At 29.8% G+C, this 21597-nt stretch overlaps 1 protein-coding gene across 2 annotated transcripts in view; it reads right to left on the bottom strand.

Annotated features, from left to right (window-relative positions):
- Positions 1 to 176: 176 nt before the first annotated feature.
- The window catches only part of LOC116774340 (carbonic anhydrase-related protein 10), a 45587-nt gene continuing 24166 nt past the window's right edge, over positions 177 to 21597 (bottom strand). The window contains exons 2-11 of one of the 2 annotated variants that reach the window (XM_032667047.2): positions 13230 to 13320; positions 12042 to 12089; positions 9943 to 10079; positions 5302 to 5493; positions 4262 to 4357; positions 4117 to 4183; positions 3884 to 4038; positions 3661 to 3798; positions 2469 to 2514; positions 177 to 1362 (exon numbers count right to left, since the gene is read on the bottom strand). In XM_032667047.2, the coding sequence (XP_032522938.1) occupies positions 1289 to 1362; positions 2469 to 2514; positions 3661 to 3798; positions 3884 to 4038; positions 4117 to 4183; positions 4262 to 4357; positions 5302 to 5493; positions 9943 to 10079; positions 12042 to 12089; positions 13230 to 13278 (1002 nt within the window). In that variant the 5' untranslated portion in view covers positions 13279 to 13320 and the 3' untranslated portion in view covers positions 177 to 1288. Of the gene's footprint in view, positions 1363 to 1980; positions 2197 to 2468; positions 2515 to 3660; positions 3799 to 3883; positions 4039 to 4116; positions 4184 to 4261; positions 4358 to 5301; positions 5494 to 9942; positions 10080 to 12041; positions 12090 to 13229; positions 13321 to 21597 lie in introns of those variants that run through there. The other variant, XM_032667046.2, reaches the window with a different exon arrangement.

Here is a 21597-nt window from a genome sequence, read left to right as displayed (position 1 = left end):
TTTGAAGTGACGTATACAGCCTTAGAATTAGGTCCAAGTGTATCGAGCAGCCGTAGTTCCTGCGGAAGGCGCGCCGGACAGCGTGGCCGGTTCCTGTTGTAGCTTAAGAAGCTATCTCCTATGTAGTTAAATAGTGATCAGGTTCATGTTACTTGCTGGATAAATAGAGAGCGTTGTTGTGGTATTTTCTTTATTTAAATTAATTCAATACTATATTAGAAATTTCATTGAAGAGAATCAAATGTATATATTTATATCAGTATAACAATCATATTTCCCATCAAAACTGATGACTCCAGATGAAATTATCACTGCAATAACATTTCATTCGTTCATAAATAAAATAAAACAATAAAACGGTCCGTTAATGCTAAACTCAATTTACTTTATGTCTTATTTAACACACTAAACGTTCCATCGAGAGGATTTCGCTGTATTCATTGATAATGAGACTATTGACTCTGATATTCACTTTTTAAGAACGATCAAGAAAATTTATAATGATTACGGACGTTTTATTTTCAATATATGAATCATTAACTTGACTTGCAACTTTTTATTCCGTGACGGGATTATATTTGATTATTTTTTTAATTCAATTCAAAAAGGTTGAAATAAACGATAGATAATTATCATAAACATTTTATATATATTATTTAGCATCTAAAACTACAATATCTATACATATGCATCAACGTCGAAGCAACGCTTAATATATTACCGGAGTTTTGTCTATGAAGCCTGGATACATGTATAATTAATAATTTGACAGTATATATAAGTATAATTTGTTGTTAATATGAATGTTGTGGTTAAATACAATTCTTTCATTTGTATAAGCTGTCGTATAATTTTATTTAGCTAAAAATACATTCCGAAGTGGACGAATCACGTTAATACACTATAATATACACTTATTTACATTTCATAAATATTATTTTTTTTTTTAGCGAAGATTCTTTTAGACGACTATTATTATCATATCATATGATTATAGTACTGAATTACTTTATACAATCGATACATATTGTTTATACAATGACTATTACCATCTAATAGAAAGCTTGTCTATTTACGATCAGCTTTAAAACACGTTTGAATAGACTCTATATCGTATTTATTTTTATATGTTATATTTACTATAAAGCCTACAATATAAGCTATATTTAACATTTGTTCTGTTCCATTTACAATTTAAGACATCAAGAAAATTTTCATTATAATATAGGGGACGTTAAAATCATTAACATCATTAAGTCAACAATTATTATCATTATTTTATCTTATGCTAATTTAATGACAGCATCGCCAGGTCCTCAGTGCTCCTGTATCTCATGCTGTGCTCTCTTGGCCACTGAGTAGCTAGAAATATAATAAATTAATCCAATAGCCATGGGCAAGGTATTATCAATAGTTGTGAGTGGATACCAAGTTACATAGAAGCAAACCAATATTATATATTTCTACAAAAGCATAACATAAAAGCTGATTTCCATTGACAATCCGAAAGTATACATTTTGTAATCATAGCAGGAAAATAAAAATAATGTACGATCTCATTCCTATATTATAATATAAAAAGTATCAAATAAATCATTTTTGCGACAATTTATTTGTTTCATGTATCAAAGTCGTGAAAATAAGCTATTCAACGCTAATCAACATAATGGCAAGTTAGCAACATCTAAAAATTTTAATTGTGTTTTAGGACAAACTTGCGAAACTATTCGCGTTTGATAAAAGGTTGTATTTAGTTTATAAAGTTACATGGAAAAGCGTTTCTGAAATGATTACAATTGGAGGGTTAAAGATTGTTAAACTGTTTGGGTGGATGGATTGGAGATATTGTAATTATTTGGTTAAGAAGTGTTGCAAGTGTGATAGATTTAAAATGAATTAAAGATCTTGAAACTGTTTTCTAGATGGTTTGAAGGCATTGATTTTTGTTTATTTGGATGGATTAATATTTTTAATTTGTAGTTTGTGAATTAAAGATTTAAAGACTGGCAAATTTTAATAAATCGAATATTTTGAAATTGTTTCGATTGCTTGACAACAGATTTTAACTCTGTTGACTTGGATGAGTTAAAACTGAGTGCAAGTTCGGTGTATACCTATTATTGTGACATGCTTTCTTGTGTGTGTTTTTTCGTTTGCATGCAAGACGTTTTGAACGTGATTTTCGGGAATATCGTGCTGAAATTTAAAAATACAGTTAAAACAAAAAGAAATTAACGATTTCAATTAAATATAGCACATAATGAAATCGATCAAGCTATTAAAGTACACTTTAAATAGTAAGGTCAAAAATTATTTATTTTTATGAAATATTAATAGCATAACTTGTATGTATGTCTTAATTGTGCATTCCATGCGATTAGTGTCTAACACATTCTCATTCCGAATCCATGCAAATGTAGACATAATTAAAAAATATATATATATATGTTTATTTTGATTCAAATTACCTGTGTAATGCATATTTCTATACATATCAGGACAGTTACTCGATACCTGTAAATATATAATGTGATATATATGTTTGAATTAATCGTACAAAAAATTTCGATATAAAACTATTTATTTAGAAAATAAGTATTAGAAATAACCACAGCTTCTCAGTGTCACCTTTGAACAATTATTAATACTGCAATCCAATATTAAGTGAAAGCCACTTCTAGTTAAATTAATTACCGTCTCCACTTAATTATATTTCGCACCAACAAGGCTTGAAGGCTGAAGCTTCTACAATTTATGGGCACGAGCGCATTTTACTAAAGTCAAGTGTCGCATTTGCAATGAAGCTAAACATACTTCAGTTTCCTGTGTTTACGTAAAATCTCAATTTTATAATGCTTGTATAAGCCCCTTTAGTGATTTAAATTTATTTATATATATATATATATAGTAATCTTTTTATTTATAACGCTACTATGGACACAAATTTTTTTAAACATTATTGGATTATATAGGTTGTATTTGTCTTTATATCCAGTTTCAGACTAAAAATGAATTGATTCATATAGATTATTAAGTAATAAAATAAACTAGTTAAACGTATTCGAAACAAGTCAAAGCCCAAGGAAAATTGTTAGGTCAAGCTTGGTACGTTGCACAGCCCTGATAAGATTCTTGGTTACAACCCTTTAAGTATACCCTAGCTATTATAAATACACTAGATTTAGCACCCGCGATAACTTTAACGTATACATCGCGTAATTTCTCAAAACCGGAGCTTATCTTCATTGGGAACCACACAAATAAACACAAAGGTAAACTTATATTAAACTGCCTGATAACGCAGACTTTTATGGGCTATTAGTTTACCTTTTAATACTAAGAAAACTACTTTGGTATTTTTAAAAGTTACGTCATGTTTTTAATAAATACAATGTCGAGATGCTTGTCAAGTAAAAAAAATAATAATTGGGAAGGTTTCAGCCAGGATAAAAAAAAAAAACTTCTAATATATGTTGGTGTCCACGGAAAAATACACGTGAACTTTGACCGTAGACATACGAAATAACGTGGAAACGATAAAAAGAGTATTTGGAAAAGTTTGCATAAATCCTTAATAAATCTCAAGTCTTTCAAAGATGCCCACTAATATTTATAAATTTTGTATATAAATATATGACAGTATTATGTATTCAAACCCACCGGCATCCCTTGCTTGTTGAAGTTGATATTTGTCCTGACAGTGCGATGGTGCAGAGGCTGAACCGGGCGAGCATTATTTCCCAATGGGGCCTTTGGGGTCAGTTGAGACCCTTGCATCAGACGACGAATTGCGTACATCTACAAAATAAACGAATACCAGCAATGGACACTTTGGTTATAGCCTATACTCATATTATACATGTAATATTAAAGATATACTGACCTCTTGCTTTGATATATAGATCGGTTTGTTGAAGATGATCCAAACAGCGGTCTCCCAGCATCCTGGGTGAGTGGTGGAACCTTCATACGTGAGATATTGCTGCGTATTGGGTAGCAACGAACTAAGCGGTAGGTGTTTTATGGCGAAGGAACTGCCTATTGAAATAAAGTTATTAGCATAATAGTAGAATAATAAAAGTATCGGTGTTTAACTTTAAGAAAACTGCTATTTACCTCTGTAAGTAACTTTGTTGAAGGCGCTGGTTATTAGACGCAGTTCCTTATTAGTAGGTTCTCCTATCTGAAATGATCACACATAATCTTTATCGCTCCCGTCAATTATACTAGTATTAGCTGATAGTATTTTGTTTTGTCTTACTTGAACCATTAGTGATATTCCTACCACCCCCTGGGACTTGTGTTGCGCTTCTGACATGTTATGATATAATTCCTTGTTGAAGCCGTATAACTGTATCTGGGAGAAAAAAAATTGGTGTGAATAATGTGAATGAACTACTTATCTAAAAAAGAAATATACCCAAACAGAAGTCGAGACTTAAGATAAAATATATCTTTATTTTAAGAATTCTTGTAAAAATTTAATATAATCAGCAAAATTTAATTAAAAACAATAAGGCTTCAAAATTTTCACGGCTGTCGAATAACGTCGATGTTATATTACTATAAAGTGCAAATAAAATAAATAACATCTTAGTTTTATGTTATTTTTTCACGAGTTGGTAAAACGTCTCCACCAATGAATATTTTATATAAAATTTTGATTAAGTTGATAGAATTATTTGATTTGTTTCAAAAATTATTGTAATAATATGTATGTCCTAGCCATGTGTATTAAAAAAGAAAACGACCAGTTTTATATCCAAAAGCACAGGTATTATATATTAACTAGATGTTTCAGGCACCTCTCTCCAAATTTTCTTATAATTTTTTGATGAAATTTATATAAGTGAGATCTAAGATTTTCGCGAGTTTTATTCATTTAAATGAAACTAATATTTTTCGGATAAACTACGCGTGATTTACCGTGATCACGGTTGCTGAAAAGTAACCGAAACGTCGGGAGTATGTAGTTTTTTACAAAAATAAATCACGCGTAGGTTATCCGAAAAATATTAGATTCATTTAAATTTATATAAGTCCTCCACTTTTTATTAAAAGACTTAATACAACTTCCGAAAGAAAGTCAGAGTCAAGCAAAATTGTACAGAGAAAGACAAAAAACTATAAAAAATGCAGACGGCAGTACTTTATATCTTCAAATTAATTACTATACAACAGAAAAATCTCATTTTATAACTTACGCTAATACTTATGTGCGAAGAATTAAATTTGATATTTTGGAAACGCTTGATACCTTTGTAAAATCTGTAGTAAGGTAAATATAATTTAAAGTATTACCTCTCCAGGAAAGGTATGATGATCAATTTGGTGTTCAGAGCCCCGGTTGTCTTCCAAACCATAATGGAAATATATCTCCTCGAACTGGTATCTGTAAGACAGTGGCCCACCGCTAATGTTGACCTGGTGTTTGCTGTCCTTTTCGACTCGGAAGACCAGTGATTGGCCAGTGTTTTGAAGGACACCGCTGACCTGTTTACAATAATATCAGGCTATTTTTTAATGTACTTTAGAATGGTTCTAAGCGGAAAAATACAACGCGCCAAGAATTTGTTAATTAAGACCTGTCAACTACTTATTAGATTAATGATATATGTATATAATAATGGTTAAATATTACTAAAATTTATAACCGCCATAATCTATTCAAATGAAATATCAAGGGCGTGGTGCTATGAATCAGGTTGCCAACTATCCGGGGGCAGATCATATCAATCAATGGGCGCACCTTGATTAAAACCTGGCAAGTTTTGCGCTTTCAACTAAGATGACATATTGCCAACTGACACGCGAGGATTATTATGACGTTTGGCTTCTGGAAGCGACATTGAGTTTCGAAAGGTAATTTCTATTTGAATTATTTATTTAGTAATGTAAGTATAGTCGTTTTTTAATATTATATTCATTATTTTATATTAGTTTTATATAATACAATTACATTCGATTTAACTCTCCCCTTCTTGTCGTGTGTTGGCTGTTGAGTGACTTCAAAATAATTAGCAAAATTTTCATAATATTTTTGTAACTGGTTTGGCATGTGTTAGTAATTACCTGAATACATATATATATATATATATATATATATATATATATATATGCACATTATAATATACTTTGCATGCATATTCAACTTTTAAATCTTCACTATTCATGGCCGGGTTTTTAAAAAGTTGTAAATTGATAATTTTATGTTCATTGCGGGTATGAAACTTCAAATGAGATTACGTGTTAAGAATAGTAGTGGGTGAGTTCAAGAGAAAAGTAGCCAACAATCAAGTACCGCTCTGGTATTTATAGTAAGGCAATAATAATGTTTATAAAGAATATGTTTAAAGCGCTTAAATACCTATCTGTCCCCTTCAGGAGATACAACTCAATATAAATTTATTAGACATATTGTCTATTTATATTTAAATTATATTATTTTAGACGACTTTGCCACAAGCAGTTTAACGTAGTAATAAAAGTGGCATTTTTTTATCGATGTCAGCTTTTCTGTAGCCTATGTATGTATATATTGTAGCGGTTTATTTCAAAATACGGCTGTTCTGTTAGAAAGTGTCACAAAAATATGGATATCTCCATAATTTTTCTTATAATTATATAGTTTGTTACAAGTAGGTTATTCTGTAAACGCATCTATTATTTTTATATTCATGTGAACACTATAGGCGTGGAGTGCCCTTGTGTAACTCTCGTGCTATTTATGTAAAAGATACACCAAGTTTACTGATTAATCGTTAGATAATGTTGTAGTTCAAACCAAAGATAACAAGTGTGATAACGGACTGTTGGGAATACTAACCAGTATTCCGGAAATATTAAAAACTGGCATATTTTTATTTTCGACTGGTGCGTTGTGTATTTACTTATTAAATCTTTTTTATTACCTTGTGTAACTAATATACATAATCAAGTTTTAATTAACCTTAATTTAACAAACTTTTTATATAATTTGAAACGTATCATCTTTCTTCAGTGCATGTAAAGTTAAAAAGTAAAGAAAAATGTAGATAATAAAATATTATTACGATTCAAAACTTAATAGTCAAACATGTTTTTAAGATGCTTTCACGTAAAATCGTGCACAAAAATCTAATAAATAAATTTATAAGGTCGGGATAGTAATAATATTAATATACATATATTAAACATCTCATTAAATAAGTGTATTTATTAGTTATATGTTCTGTAATATTATAAACGTATACAAAATCCAAACTGGATGGTAATAGTTGGTAATGGATGGTAATATATGCGAGGTGATATGTTATCTAAATCCGGTTTTTGCTAAGTCTATGTTGTTCTGAATGTATTGCGATTCTAGCTTTGGAGTTTTATGTTTGTTTATGGTGACTTAAAATATTGTTTGTACTTAAAAGTTAAGCGTAATGCTTTGGTCTATTACGTAGGTATACATATATTGAAATAGTTTCAGTAATATTGTAAATTTATTTGATTTAGACTTATTGCTGTGTGAATAATAATAATTTTAGATGTAGTATTCATGTTGGATATTTCACTTATTAACATTTAAACATGATATATTATATGAAAAATATTCTACTTAAATATTAATATATAATAACCTTAATTAATAACTTCTCAAGTGAAAGTAGTTGGAAAATCTAGTTATGTAAAGAATATATGAAAAAATTTGTTATAATTAATGAGAACTATTTTTAAGAATTAAGTGTTAACGTAGAAGTAGTATTCCTATGTCTGAATCGTCGCATGTCATGTTCACTTGTGTTAGTGTGTATTTTAGAGGGATTACTGCCGCAGTGACTCTATCAGAATAACGACTGACCAACAAAAACGTTACACTGGCCATAACAACTGGCTTGGTCAATGGGTTTAGCATAATGGATAGAACTAGTGATTACAATCTACTTTTATTACCCTTGTCTGTTTAGTATTGTCAGACATGTTGATGAAATTGCATCGCATGTGTTCGGGAATACTTCTTCTTCTTAAATTGGCCTCATCTATGATTTTAGTAAGACCCTTCTGTCAAAATTAGATGCAAGCGTAGTAAAGGTTTTGAAGTTGTGGCTCGGAAATCCCAGGATGACGTTATTATATCACTCCCAAAAGACAAAGATGACCTAGAGCTAGAATCGATACTTCAATTCCACAAACATTTTATGATAGGACACAAAGTAATAGAGTAGGGTTAGGATCAAGTAGGAAGGCCAAAGATACGTATATATTAAAGACCTTTATTCGGCAAGACGAGAATTCTAAATATAAGATCCGTGCAATGAGCTTAGAAACGCAGAATGAGTGGCTACATATGGGAGTTTTTTGCATCCCATTAGCTCTAAAGTAGTGCAATTTAATTTATGATTGGTGCCCAAAACTGCTAAAATTTTATCTCAATGCGTTTCAGGTGACTCTCCCAGATCAGAGTAATTTAGTAAGATGGGGCAAAGGTACCGAAAAAACTTGCTACATCTGCGGGGAGGCAGTTGGAACTGCTAAGCATTTGCTGGTGAAATGTAGGGTACTCCTAGATATATCCTAGATGTCAGTACTCGCGTCATCACGATAGGGTTTTAGAAATCATACGTGAAGCGGTTAGTCTATCGGTACCAAGAGTGCAAAAAGAAATAATCACAAACCAACGACCAAAAGGTTTTATGAGAGAAGGCACTAGGGCTACAAAATCAAACGTCCAGCCTTACTCTATTATTAAAGCGGCCTTGGATTGGACTATAATGATCGATACGTATTAAAAGCAGTATAAAATCCCAGACGATATGTGTGCATCGGCCTCCAGACCGGACATATTTTTATATTCGCGAATTTTAACGCGCGTTGTACTGATAGAGCTCACGGTTCCTTGGGAAACCAACATCCCCAAAGATCATGCCAACAAGGTCAATAAGTATTACAAGCTCACTAACGAACTCACTAAAAATATGTTCGTTGTAAATTTGTTCACGGTAAAAGTAGGAGCGAGAGGTATAACAGCCAAATTTCTCTACAACCTGCTAAAAACTTAGGCCTGCCAAGAACTAACATCAGTTCATTCTTGGAATGTGCGTCGAAGGCAGCCCTAGCAGGTCCGTTTCAAATTTGGTTAGGTAGAGAGCGGAGCTTGGACAGTGGAGGTGAGCGTTTAAAGCGTGTTAGATACCCTTATACCTACACCTTAAACCTACACCTGGGTAGCAAGGCCCAGGCACTGTTAAAGCTCCTCTTCCTGCAACGCGATGGACCCGGCACCCGCACGGTGAATCCATGGAATGCTGAGAGGTTTCGTCTCAGTTTATTGTATCATCATCATCAGCCTATCGGTGCTCACTACTGAACAATGGCCTTTTCTCACATGGAGAAAGTTAGAGTATTAATCACCGCGCTTGCTCAAGGCGAATTGGCGATTTCAAATTTATTATTTGAAATTATAAGTCCAGGTTTCCTCAGGATGTTTTCCTTCACTATCTGACAGTGGTGTCTAAATACTCTTAAAGAGTACATATGACTCGGAAAAAGTCACATTGGTCACTAGTCAGGTTTCAAACCCGTGTACACTCATGCCTGACAGGCGGGTTTTTAACCTTCATGCCACCACGTCTCGTCATATATAATTTCTGACCAAAATTATTAAAGTATGTGACCGTAATTTAAATCCAATGCTGACATACAGGTTGCTTAGCAACGAAAAATTAAACAACCAACAGATTTGTATAATATGAACATAACTTTGAGTACATATCTAGTCAAAGACTTCGAATAGAGTAGATTATTGTTGTAATTTAAAAATTATATTGGAATATATGTTTATAACTGTAAGTATGGAGAAAAAACACATTAAAAATACTTTAACATTACGTAATTATTTGATTTGTATCATTCTATTAATTTATGAGTTTATTATTAAGACTTATTTTATATAAAAATGAAAATTAAGCTCACCTTATGTTTATCAAACTGTATGTCTCTCAGCCAGGGGTCAAAGAGTAATTTATCGGGTTCTATGTTGACGGGACTCTGCCGCCGGCCCTTGTTACACATGTTCCATTGCGGATTGATTAGACCCCAGAAACCCGGACCTGTGATAGGGAACGTTATCGCTAGCATTAATATCATACTTAACAAAATAGAGGCATTGAGACACATTAAGAATTTCAACATTTTCTTTTAGTTTTAGGAAGTTCACTTCAGTCTCAGAATACATAAGAATTCCTAAATAACGAAGAATACATATGATAGATTAAAAAAAAACAACACACCATTTAAAATAAAATACTCAATCATTGTCAATACTAATCATAAGAGTCAACTTATATCAAACAAGTCGTTTATTCAAAAGACAGTGTATTTAATTAAACAAATTCTGATACCAATTCCGTAATAGTATAACGAAAGTAATTATTTGGAAGCCTTTAAAGAATCTAATGATATTTTAATGACGTAGCCTCTATTCCATAATGATGTGTATGTGTGAAGCGTCCCGTCATTAGACTAACAATTGGTATAATCTTAGTGATGTAATCTATACAGTACTGATCATTAACGTGGCATCAATAAAGATACATTTTATGAATGGGAGTTATGTTGAAAAGTTTAAGTTAGGAAATATAGAATGATAATTTGACCGAACGAGAGGGATGTAGAAGTCTTTTTGAAGATGTATTTTTTATTATAAAGTCTAATTTGAATTTAAATTTAAGTACTAACTCAGATTGGTTTCAATGATAAAAATGTGCTTGAATGTAATAGAATCTGAATATTATTAGAAATATACAGTTATTTTAGACCATTATTAAACATTGACTTAATTACGTAAAATAAGAATACTTTTTATAATCATAATCATGATAATATAATAAATTAAATAATAATATGACATAAAATTTCATAGCTGAATAATTTTATGTCAATGAAATAGTTTAAAATGATGATGAGTCGAAATAGTCGTTACTCAAATATAAAAGCCTATTGAATAGTGTTACAGTGATATCGCATCCAATGGAAATTCGGGCTACCGCAAAATTCCCCCATCACAGTGCACTGAGTCGTGTGTACTATAATGCTATTGAGTGTGTCCAATGTCCGACACGATACGATAATATTAACGTTATTTATTACCACAGTTTAAACAGTTCCCGTATAAAAATGAGATCATAAATTGAATGCTACAACTAAGGCATATGAATTTCGTGTATTTTATATCAATTCGACTGTTCAATAACCAAGAAATGGTACTGCTCGAAATATCAGGAATGTGTTTTGTTTAATTTTGGTATGTCAACCTTAAAATTAATTTCGTTAGGCCCAGTGAAGCTGACTCGTTTAAACGTAATTTTATGTCGCCGCGGTGTAATGGAAACGAATGCGTGATGTAATGTTAGGGTACCATCGGACACTATCGGATATACCCGGACGGCCGTTATCGTTACATTAGCCGAATTTTTTCCAGTGCCCGGTAATGAGGATTGGGGCTACATAAAAGTAAATTATACATTGGTTATGTATATGTCCGTTGGATTGTAAAGTTTGATTTCCATATGAAATTTTAACGTGTACTATTATCATTACATTTTACTTTATAGAATTTTATAATACATATATATTCATACGTAACGAAATCTATTTTTATATTTTATTTCATAAAACCGAGTCATAAATATTATATCGTTCCATACCCACTAAAAATTTACGAACTGGCCGAAACATTACGTTCCTGTATCACGTAATGACACAGCGCATGAACTATCATTAAGATCTTATCAATGTCATTTGGATGTCACTACGATGTAATGTGTTTCAGATTTTAGACTGGTATTTTATAATGACCAAGTTGGATAGGTCCATTTTGAAAATATTCACACTCAGTTGCGGATGTAAGGCTATTTCTTTGTTATTTATCTGTCGTCATTTCAATTTTAGTTTACGTTCTACATATTTTTTTTTAATATAATTATATCTAGTATATATAAATGAAAAAAATAATGAAACAATATTATCATTTTAATAATTATTACTATTACTTTTTTTTATTTCAACAATACCTGATATTCCGTCGTATGTCCACCATTCTTCCCAACTGCCGCATATGTCTGAAAAAAAATATCATAAACAATTTTTTCTGTTATTTTACACATATAATTTTATATACGAAGTTCTGTCTCATCTAGATTAATCAGAAAACATTGATGTGTTAATAGGTTTTGACTGAAAAAAGGCTGTTCGTTCCTTACTGGATTAAATACGTAAAAAAAAATCGGAAAGGTTTGAAAAATATAGGAAATATTTTTAAAAGACCTTTAAGGCGTCTATGCAATTTATGAGACTTGACGAGTGCCTCTTAATTATCTCTTTCATTTATTATAACAATATAAGAATTTTTATCGATCGCTAAACTAAAGACTATCAAATTCATGAATATTGTTGTCGTATTAGAAACGAGCTTTGATTCGTTTAAACCCAAATAAAACTTTAGTTACACGACCCCAAAATGTAGCAAAAATTTTTATAATATTGTTTAGTACTAAAAACAAAGCGGAGCTGCGGTCAAATCTAGCTAATTGGCTGTGTAAGTTAGATCGTCGGAGATACAAATTGGTTTTAAACAATCCGTATTCAGTAACATGAAAGTAATAATTGGTTATGGGATAGCGGTTTTTGCATTAAAAAACAAAAAGACTGAGTTGTATAATTTATCATAGTTTGTAAATATCTGTTAATAATCTTTAAATTATGTGTTAGTTATCACGTATTTGCAGTACTATTTTTGTAATTAATATAGGACGTTAAACATTTTGATGAACGGAAACATATTGCGGAAATCTTCATCCGACAAGCGAATAGTTATTTATTAGCTGTTGGATAATATATAATAGATGTACTTATTGGCAATCACGAAAATATATACTGATTTTCATTACAAAGACATTGATGAACATTTAACAAAAATAAATCACGCGTAGTTTATCTGAAAAATACTAGTTTCATTTAAATGAATAAAACTCACGAAAATCTTAGATCTCATTAAGACATTGATGAGATTTAAATATGAAAGGATATCATTAGAAAATTGGGGTAAAAATAAGAAAAAAACTTCTTCATCCAAAACTCCAGACATTCTCATCTCGTCTGCCCGTGATCACGGTTGCTGCAAAGTAACCGTGATCACGTGAGTATGTAGTTTTTGAAAATAATAAAATAAAGGGCTTAGATCTAATTATAGGAAATGATACCTTTCACGAAATAGCACAAGAGGAGTGCGAGGAACCAACATGTCTGCATCGTGATGATGCGTCACACTTCTCAAAGCATCGGGACCTGTACCTGCAACAAATATAATCATATAAATAACTAATAACGCGACTTGATCTGTTTTATTAACATTTGTCACAAATTTTTTTACTTATTACAAATAGCAAATTAATAATACGTTCTTATAATAACACCTTTCCAAATTACTGATGCAGACATGACATGTCTTGAAGATCAAATATTTCTGCATATTTTTACGAAGTTAAAGGTTTGTTATGGCATCATTAAATAAGTATACCAATGGCTTTTAAACGAATGTCGAGTAGATTTTGCTTCATATCATAAAAGCATCGAGTACATATGACTAGGAAAAGATCACATTGGCACTTGCCAGGTTTCGAAAAGATAAAAATATATAAAGGACATGTGTTCTTTATATATTTTTATCTTATGTATTTTGTTTATGTAAACATAAATATAAAAATTAAATTAAATTAACACACCATAAATATCATTATTGTATAAAAAATTTAATATATATATATATATACCATATGTATGATATGTGATAATATTTTTAATTGATATGCTTTATTATTAAACAGGTCCTTTAAATAGAAATCATCAAAGAAACAGTAATTATCCAGCATTACTGTTATCAGTGAGATAAGGTTGATATCCTGTTTTTGCTTTCCTGCTTTATGACTGTTCTTGGGACGGCATAGTTAGCTTATCTCCAAATTCAGAGCTTTGTGGTTCTCAACTCCGTGATAAATTGCAATTGTACCGTTCGTATTGTTTTTTTTTTTTTTATTTAATATAAGAGAGCAAGGATAAAAGTGAAAGCCGATGTCGAATTTATTATAATCCTTAAGATAACATAGCCATATAATAATAATGATTCTAATTTCGGATTATTGTCAATTATTTTATCTATGTTTCTCATAGTATAATTAATTATATATTGTTTATAATTCTTAAAGGTATATATTTGTCTTTTACACGTACAATTGAAAAATTCTTAATGCTTATCATTTATTCTTAATTCACTTTATTCATGTCAAATGGTAGGTTTAGTAATTTATTATTCAATAACTTTATATAATAGGAAAAAAATTGTCCGAACATTTATTTTAAACACGAAAAATTCAAGCTTTGTTCGATTATTGGATTATTATGAAAAGTATTAACTTATTGCGACTATTGTTTCATAATTATTTTTTTTTTTGGAAATACTAAGTACTAACTTTATCAGAGATTATTTAAAATCTATATTTTAAAACTTATATTGAGCTTGGTATTATTTTTGACAGATAAATAAGTATTTTATCAAATTATTCAAGATTTTCGATTTAACACAGACATTTAAATGTAACTAAAACTACGAATGGATCTAATCTAAAAAAAAAATAATCTAAAACTAGAAAACTACGCTTTCAACCCTCCCACCCGTGATCACGGTTACCGTAAACTGTTAAGGAATCGAAACGTCAGGATTATTTAGTTATAAAATAATAGAAAATGCGTTTAAAGGCATTTAAATAGGTATTGTTTTAAACATATTAATAAATTAATTCTTTTTATATAAATATTTGCATCTAAAGGGATATTTTTTTTGGCTTCATACTCCTTTAAGCTATGTGTATTTTATTAAGCAACCAATGAATTGATGTAAGGTAGCTGCATGCTAATATATATAAATTCTAGACAATATAATAAACATATTTCATTATTAGGTTACGAAACGTAAATCGGTACGAACCGATAGCTGTTCAAATACAATAAATCGGTCACAGAAACCTCAATTGGATCATTGAAATGTAATACTCAATACTTCAATAATTCATAAAATAAGCTTAAAATATCAGTATCATAAAGGGAACAGAAATATTAATAAAATAGTATATTGTAATAACTATCACAGCTTCTCAAAAAAAAGTATAACCGCTATACGGATTTATATTAAAGTAACAAAATATTTAAACATATCTAAATTTTTTAAATAAATGACTTTTTCCCTACCAGAAAACAGTTTTCTTATCTGAGTATAAGACCTTTTTAGAACTCTAAAGTTGCTAAAGGGAAATAACATAATATTAAGGGTGTCCACAGCGAATGAATTCTGCAGGCATTTGATAAGATTAAGCATGTGCATGCATGCTGTATTTCACATATACAATAAATAATCTACCATATAATATAATAAAATAGAATATCTCACCCAGAGTAAAAAATCGTAATAAAAATATGATTTAATTTCGTTTCTAAGCTGTCTTTAAGTTTGTCTATAATTTCCCACGGCGAAAGAATAACTCGCTTCACTCTATTCTTGTATATTTTTTTCCATATTTGTTTCATATAAATATTTTTAATAAAACGAATTCTACGTGATTACGTTTATACGTATAATGATTTTTTTAACTTAAAAGAACCATTTTAATATATTCTTTAATTCCTACATTCGTGGGCCTCTATAAGTTGATGTTAAATAAATTAAAATCGTGATATCATTTCGTAAAGCTATAATTTAAGAAGTCAGACATTTCAGTGAAGACCAATTCTTCGGAGCCCTCGAAGTAGAGACGCCCGTCAGTCTGTCGCTCGAATTCACGTAACTGTAAATACTTACTCAAAGAGACACAAATAACAGTTAAATAAATTTCAGTTTCCGTCAAACTGAAATATTAAAAGTTTTTAATTAATGTAAATAAAAAAAAAATAACATTAAGAAAAAGTTTGTGTTAGCTATGACCGCACAATGTCTATGTATTAAAAAGTGTTTTATTCTTATTTTAAATAAGCTCATTATTTTACGATAAATATTATTTTATGTATAAGACACATTGCATATAAAATATACACTTTTAGTTTAATATCAGACATAAAAGGCAGCACGATAAAGCTACAATGGCAAATAATTCTCCGGGAGCAGACTTCTTGGCGCCGGGGGAGGCTATGTCAATTGATTTTAGGGGCGCAAAGTTAATACTGTTTGTGATGTTACGGAATGTTCAAGAATGTTCGAGAATGTTCTTTTTATGTGTCTAAGACTATTTGAAGTGGCTAATTGTTTCACTCTTGTCCTCTTTCGCTTGTTAATAGTTAATAGAAAACTTTTTGAGAATTAAATATATTGCATCCTGTTCGCTGTTAGTATGTCAATGTAAAAAATAAATAGAATTAAGAATTAATATCTCATTGTATGAACATTATTTTGTTGTATTTTTAAAATATGAAAATGTAAATTTATCGTCGACTTAAAAGAAAAAAATTAATAATCAATTTAGATGTTCTTCCTAAATATATAAACAACTGTAAGTAATTATGATAAATAGACTCTATATAAAATGTGGGTTGATAATTTTGATATAATTCTGAATGTTAATGTATAATTATAACCAACGGATTTACAGTTATCAATTCCTATAACTTGTTTTCAAGTTATCCCGATGTGTGATGAAGGATGGATTTAATCTTTACCTAAAGTGCGATATTCGGGGTTCCGTAACCGGCGCCGAGTCGTCGCGACGCTGTGTCTGCGTCTTAAAAGTATACTGTGGGGAGAAGTTGTTTCATGTAACAGTTGGCTTGCAATCAAACTTTATGGCTTGTCAATGGGGTTGATTTAAAATAAACACAGCATCGTTTAAATGTACAACCTTGGTGCTTTATATATATATATATATATATATATATATATATATATATATATATATATATATGTCTTACCAACACCAATGTAAAGATTGTTACTTCTTTTTTTTATTGATATATTATAATCGGTTAAATAAATTCGTGCTTAAAAATATTGTTTTAAAAATAAAAATGAATAGACTAGATGCTAAATAGAATATTCCTAATTTAAATGAAGGTACGCTGAAAATTAATTAGAAATATTTTGGTATGTTTTCATTTACAAAACAATGCTTTAATCCAATAGTCTGTTCTCTAATGAAAATATAAATTAACGAAATAGCTCCGTCACTATTTATAGCGCATTATCGGAATGTCTTTATGTTTACGTCGTCTCATAGATCTAATATTTAGATATTGTTAAGATCGTGAATGTTTTGATAGTCTACCAAAAAGTATTCGCTCTATTTTGTTATATAATTTTGTTTTTGAATCTAAAAGAAATGTAATATCCATTGTGTGAGCTTTAGACTTGTTCTATACATGTCGGCTTCTAGCTATGTACATATCAGACCAATCCAATATATTTGTCGGTTCGCACTAGAGTATCCGATTCCCATACGAAATACAAATAAAACATTCGGGCGTCAGTTACACCGTTCGACTGGAATAGTCGATATAGTTGTACCGGGCATTTTTTCTTATTGAATATTGATTTATTCAAGATTCTATGTCGTTAATATAGGTATTTATAAGAAATATTAGTGAAGATGGCATTCAGAATTAGAACATAGGAATATATTAGTTAAGATATTATTGCTGAAATTAAGAATTTAGATTTTTATCATAATTTTAATAAAAATAATTGACACAAAGTTTTATTAATAAATCTTAACACTTATGATATTTATCAAATATATTTTATAAGACAAGACATACTTTAACATATATTGGACCACAGAATAACAATAACATGTCGGTGTGACACGCGGCCGAACCAAGTACGTTGAGTTAATTTAGCAGAGTGGATTTGCCCGTGCATTGTCATCGCTTGTTTATCGTCAACTTAATGGTATTAAGCTTTTATTCTATTCAAATTTTTACAATCTCTATAAATATTAAAGTTAGTTTTGATCGGAACTTTTATAGGTCATTGATTTTTTACTTAAATTGTATAAAAAAAAAAAATAAGAATAATTTAAAAAAAGAATTCAAAAACCTAATCCAATTACCGCTAAACCCCTTTTAATTTGCGACCGCCGTATTTGTATAATGGTGCTAATGCGGCGTACGTTTGAATACAATTAAAAAAAAAAATACAACCGGTTCCTATTTGAATATAACATTTTTAATCACGTTAATACATTCTAAATGAGAACATGTATAAGAATTGATACGAACATAAAAGCTATTTGTTGTTTAATTCAAAAACTATATTATTAAATTTGCAATCATTATACGCTTATCACCACATACATATGCAAACCCGCGGTCGCATCCATTGCGGAGAGAACTGAATAATAAACTAGCATGGCAGTGTTAATATTGCATGCCTTAATTATACAGGATTAGTAGCGTCTTGAGGTGGGAATAGAGATATTTCACATTTAATGAGAATGTGCTATTTTTGTATGAAAACATCTCATAAATCTTAAACACATACGTTGTTCATGGCAAGGTGACTTAAATTATGCAAGTTTATATAATATGACATTTTTTGTTTTATTTAATTTGATACTAAACAATGCTGGTATATAATGAGATCTAAGATTTTTGCGAGTTTTATACATTTAAATGAAATTAATATATTTCGGATATACTACGCGAATTTTATTACTTTAAAACTACATAATCCCGACGTTTCGGTTACTTTTCAGCAACCGTGATCATCTCGTCTGCCCGTGATATATGTTTGACTAAGAAATTATGTTACGGTTTAATGTATACAGGATCAAATAATCTATTAAGACATTCGTTTTCATTGATTGAAATTACTTAAGTCACTTCAGTTATGTCGGAGTTAGAATAAATAAAAGAATAGTTTGAAAAACTCTCTCTATTTATTCATTTGTTCTTAAATAAATATGTACCTCTTCTAACATGATATTTAAAACATAACAGCTTAAATTATGAACAATTCAAATCATTACAAAAAGATTTAAACTAGATATAAAACGCTTACGTCAACTCCAACTAACCCTCAAAGCTAACCAGTATAAAACGAGTTAAAAGTTTTAAAACACACACGAAAACCACAATAACACCAAAATATAATCAAAATAATTCCATTTCCACATCAAAAGTTAACAGAGAAACTCAAATTTAACCGCAGAGCAAGCCTGTAAATAAGCAACGAAACAATTCAGCTTTGCTACGAATGTTTCAATAATAAATACTATTGCAACCCGTCATATGGCTGGCGATTCATAGAATTAAATATCAAATGTGACCGTTGTCTAACAATGTAGTTCCGGGGATAAAATTTTATCGTTATACCTACGAAACACTGCGATGTATTCCGAATAAAAAAATATTAATCAGGTATTTTTAGTAATGGCTATTCTGTTAATGAACCTCAAACGAAAAAGTGGTTCATTTAAGATATACATTTTGTGATGATCATTACTGATGTAATTAATTTGTAAGCTAAATGATTGGGTATATTGATTTAGATTAAAAATAATGTGTAAATAATATTTCTTACAATTAATAATGCAAAATTAAAAAGCACATAAATGGTGTTTTTATACGATTTAAAAATTTCGTTTTTTTTTCAAAGTTCAAAATGTAGGATTTCTTTTAACTTTCAATTTCTTGTTCGTTTAAACGAATGATATTTTTTAATGTATTGAAGTTTAATCAGATCTAATGTGACATTTTCATCTCGTCTGCCCGTGATCACAGTTGCCGCCAAGCAACCGAAACGTCGGCAGTATTTAGTTAAACTAATTAAAAACGTGTAGTAAATCTGAAAATATCAGTTTTGTTTCATTGTATTGAAGCCTGTCTAGTAATGATCAGGCTTGATACTTTGTGTACTTTAAAGCTAACTTTGTTGAGCATCCAGACAAAATTTTACATATTTATACTATATGCGAAAGTTTGAGAGTATATAAGTAGAAATATCGTCTAGTTCTGTTAAAGCAATCCCGTGGTAAAATGATAGTACTTGCATTAAAGATTAAGTTACGAATAATTGAGTCAATTTAAAAATTGACCTTTAACTTTAATGTGTCAAGAAATCAAAAAGTGAAAATGTTTTGAAGTAAATTATCTTAACACACGTTTTATTTATTAAAATTCATTTTAGCGTTTAAAACGTACACCAATCCGTTTTATAATATCGAAATCAACAAACAAACATACAAGTCATGCCGCCTCGTTAACTGTTTTGTCAGAGTTAATAAGAATTAATTACTTTGTCTAATTAATGCCTTAAACCGAGTTGCTGTTTCATTTAGCTGTCATTAATTTGCCTAACCTTTTTTTTTTAACCAACCGACAAACATACATAAGATTATGCTTTTAAAAATAAAACCATAATGCTATTTTGATTTTTCGTTACTTTAATATATATATATTTTGAATAGCGAAGTGAGTTTTTTTGAATATTTTTAATAGAAAGTTGAGTTGCTTACTATGTACTTTTCACATAATGCCTTATAGAAGAAAATATATAAAAAGCAGTTATTATTAGGATAAAAAAATATATAGATAAGCGTTTATATTTTTCTGTCTTCAATATTGTCTTGTAAAGTATTTAAAGCCAGTAAAACGTTGCAACAAATCTTATGCAGAGTTGAGAAAATAAAAATAATAAAATTTTAAACACTTGTAATAATACAAAACGTGTGATAAAATCATGAACCACCTACAGGAGATGCTTAAAAAATTTCCGTACCGACTTCTTTTCAAAGAAAATTTACACAATTTAACTATATTCATAAAACTTTAATGTTAAATAAAACGCTCTAAACGTCTACAACTGTTAATTTAAACGTATGTCGGAAGGGTTGGTCACATTAATTTTTATTGTTTTTTTAAGACTCAATAAACCTCCGGTCGTAAACAAAACGACGGTTTTTAATTTTTCCGTAACATAATGTTTTCCAGTAAATAATTTTCTTTGGACATTAAACCTCTGCAGCTTCGCGAATGTTACTTTTTATTTAATGTATATTAAATAAAATTTAATATGAACCCCGCCCTTCAGATAAAACTCGCTTTACCTTTCAGTTAATCATAACTTATTATTATATTTGTTTAATAATTTAAATTTCGTTACAGAAAAACATGTCGCAAACATCAAATAACCGAAGTAAGTTTGAATAAAGTTTGAATGAAGTGGTGTTATAAAAGAGAATTTAATCCAGAAGCTATAACTTTTGTAAAAAGAGCAATTTTATACAAAGAGCCTCTTTACCATGGCTGCGTCAAAAAGTTTCTCCTGTCTTAACACCGAGCTACTTTTTATGGATGTGGTATACTGATTTGAGTATATTTGGCTTGTAATTCTTAATTTTATAGGACTTATAGCTTGTTATAACGTATTAAAAATAAATATTTGTTAAACAAATAGAATTACGTATTAATTGAAAAGTTTTATTATATGTAGTAGGTTTTATTTATATAAAGAAAGTTTTTTTTTTTTCAAATGTGTAATTATTTCGTGGAACACTATTAAAATTACGTTTTTTTCCTATTTAAAAAAAAGTT

Source organism: Danaus plexippus, chromosome 26 (genome assembly GCF_018135715.1).
Source record: "Danaus plexippus chromosome 26, MEX_DaPlex, whole genome shotgun sequence".
NCBI classification, from domain to species: Eukaryota; Metazoa; Arthropoda; class Insecta; order Lepidoptera; family Nymphalidae; genus Danaus; species Danaus plexippus.
The sequence above is the reverse complement of the archived record's forward strand: the minus strand, read 5'-3'. Positions and strand labels throughout refer to the sequence as shown.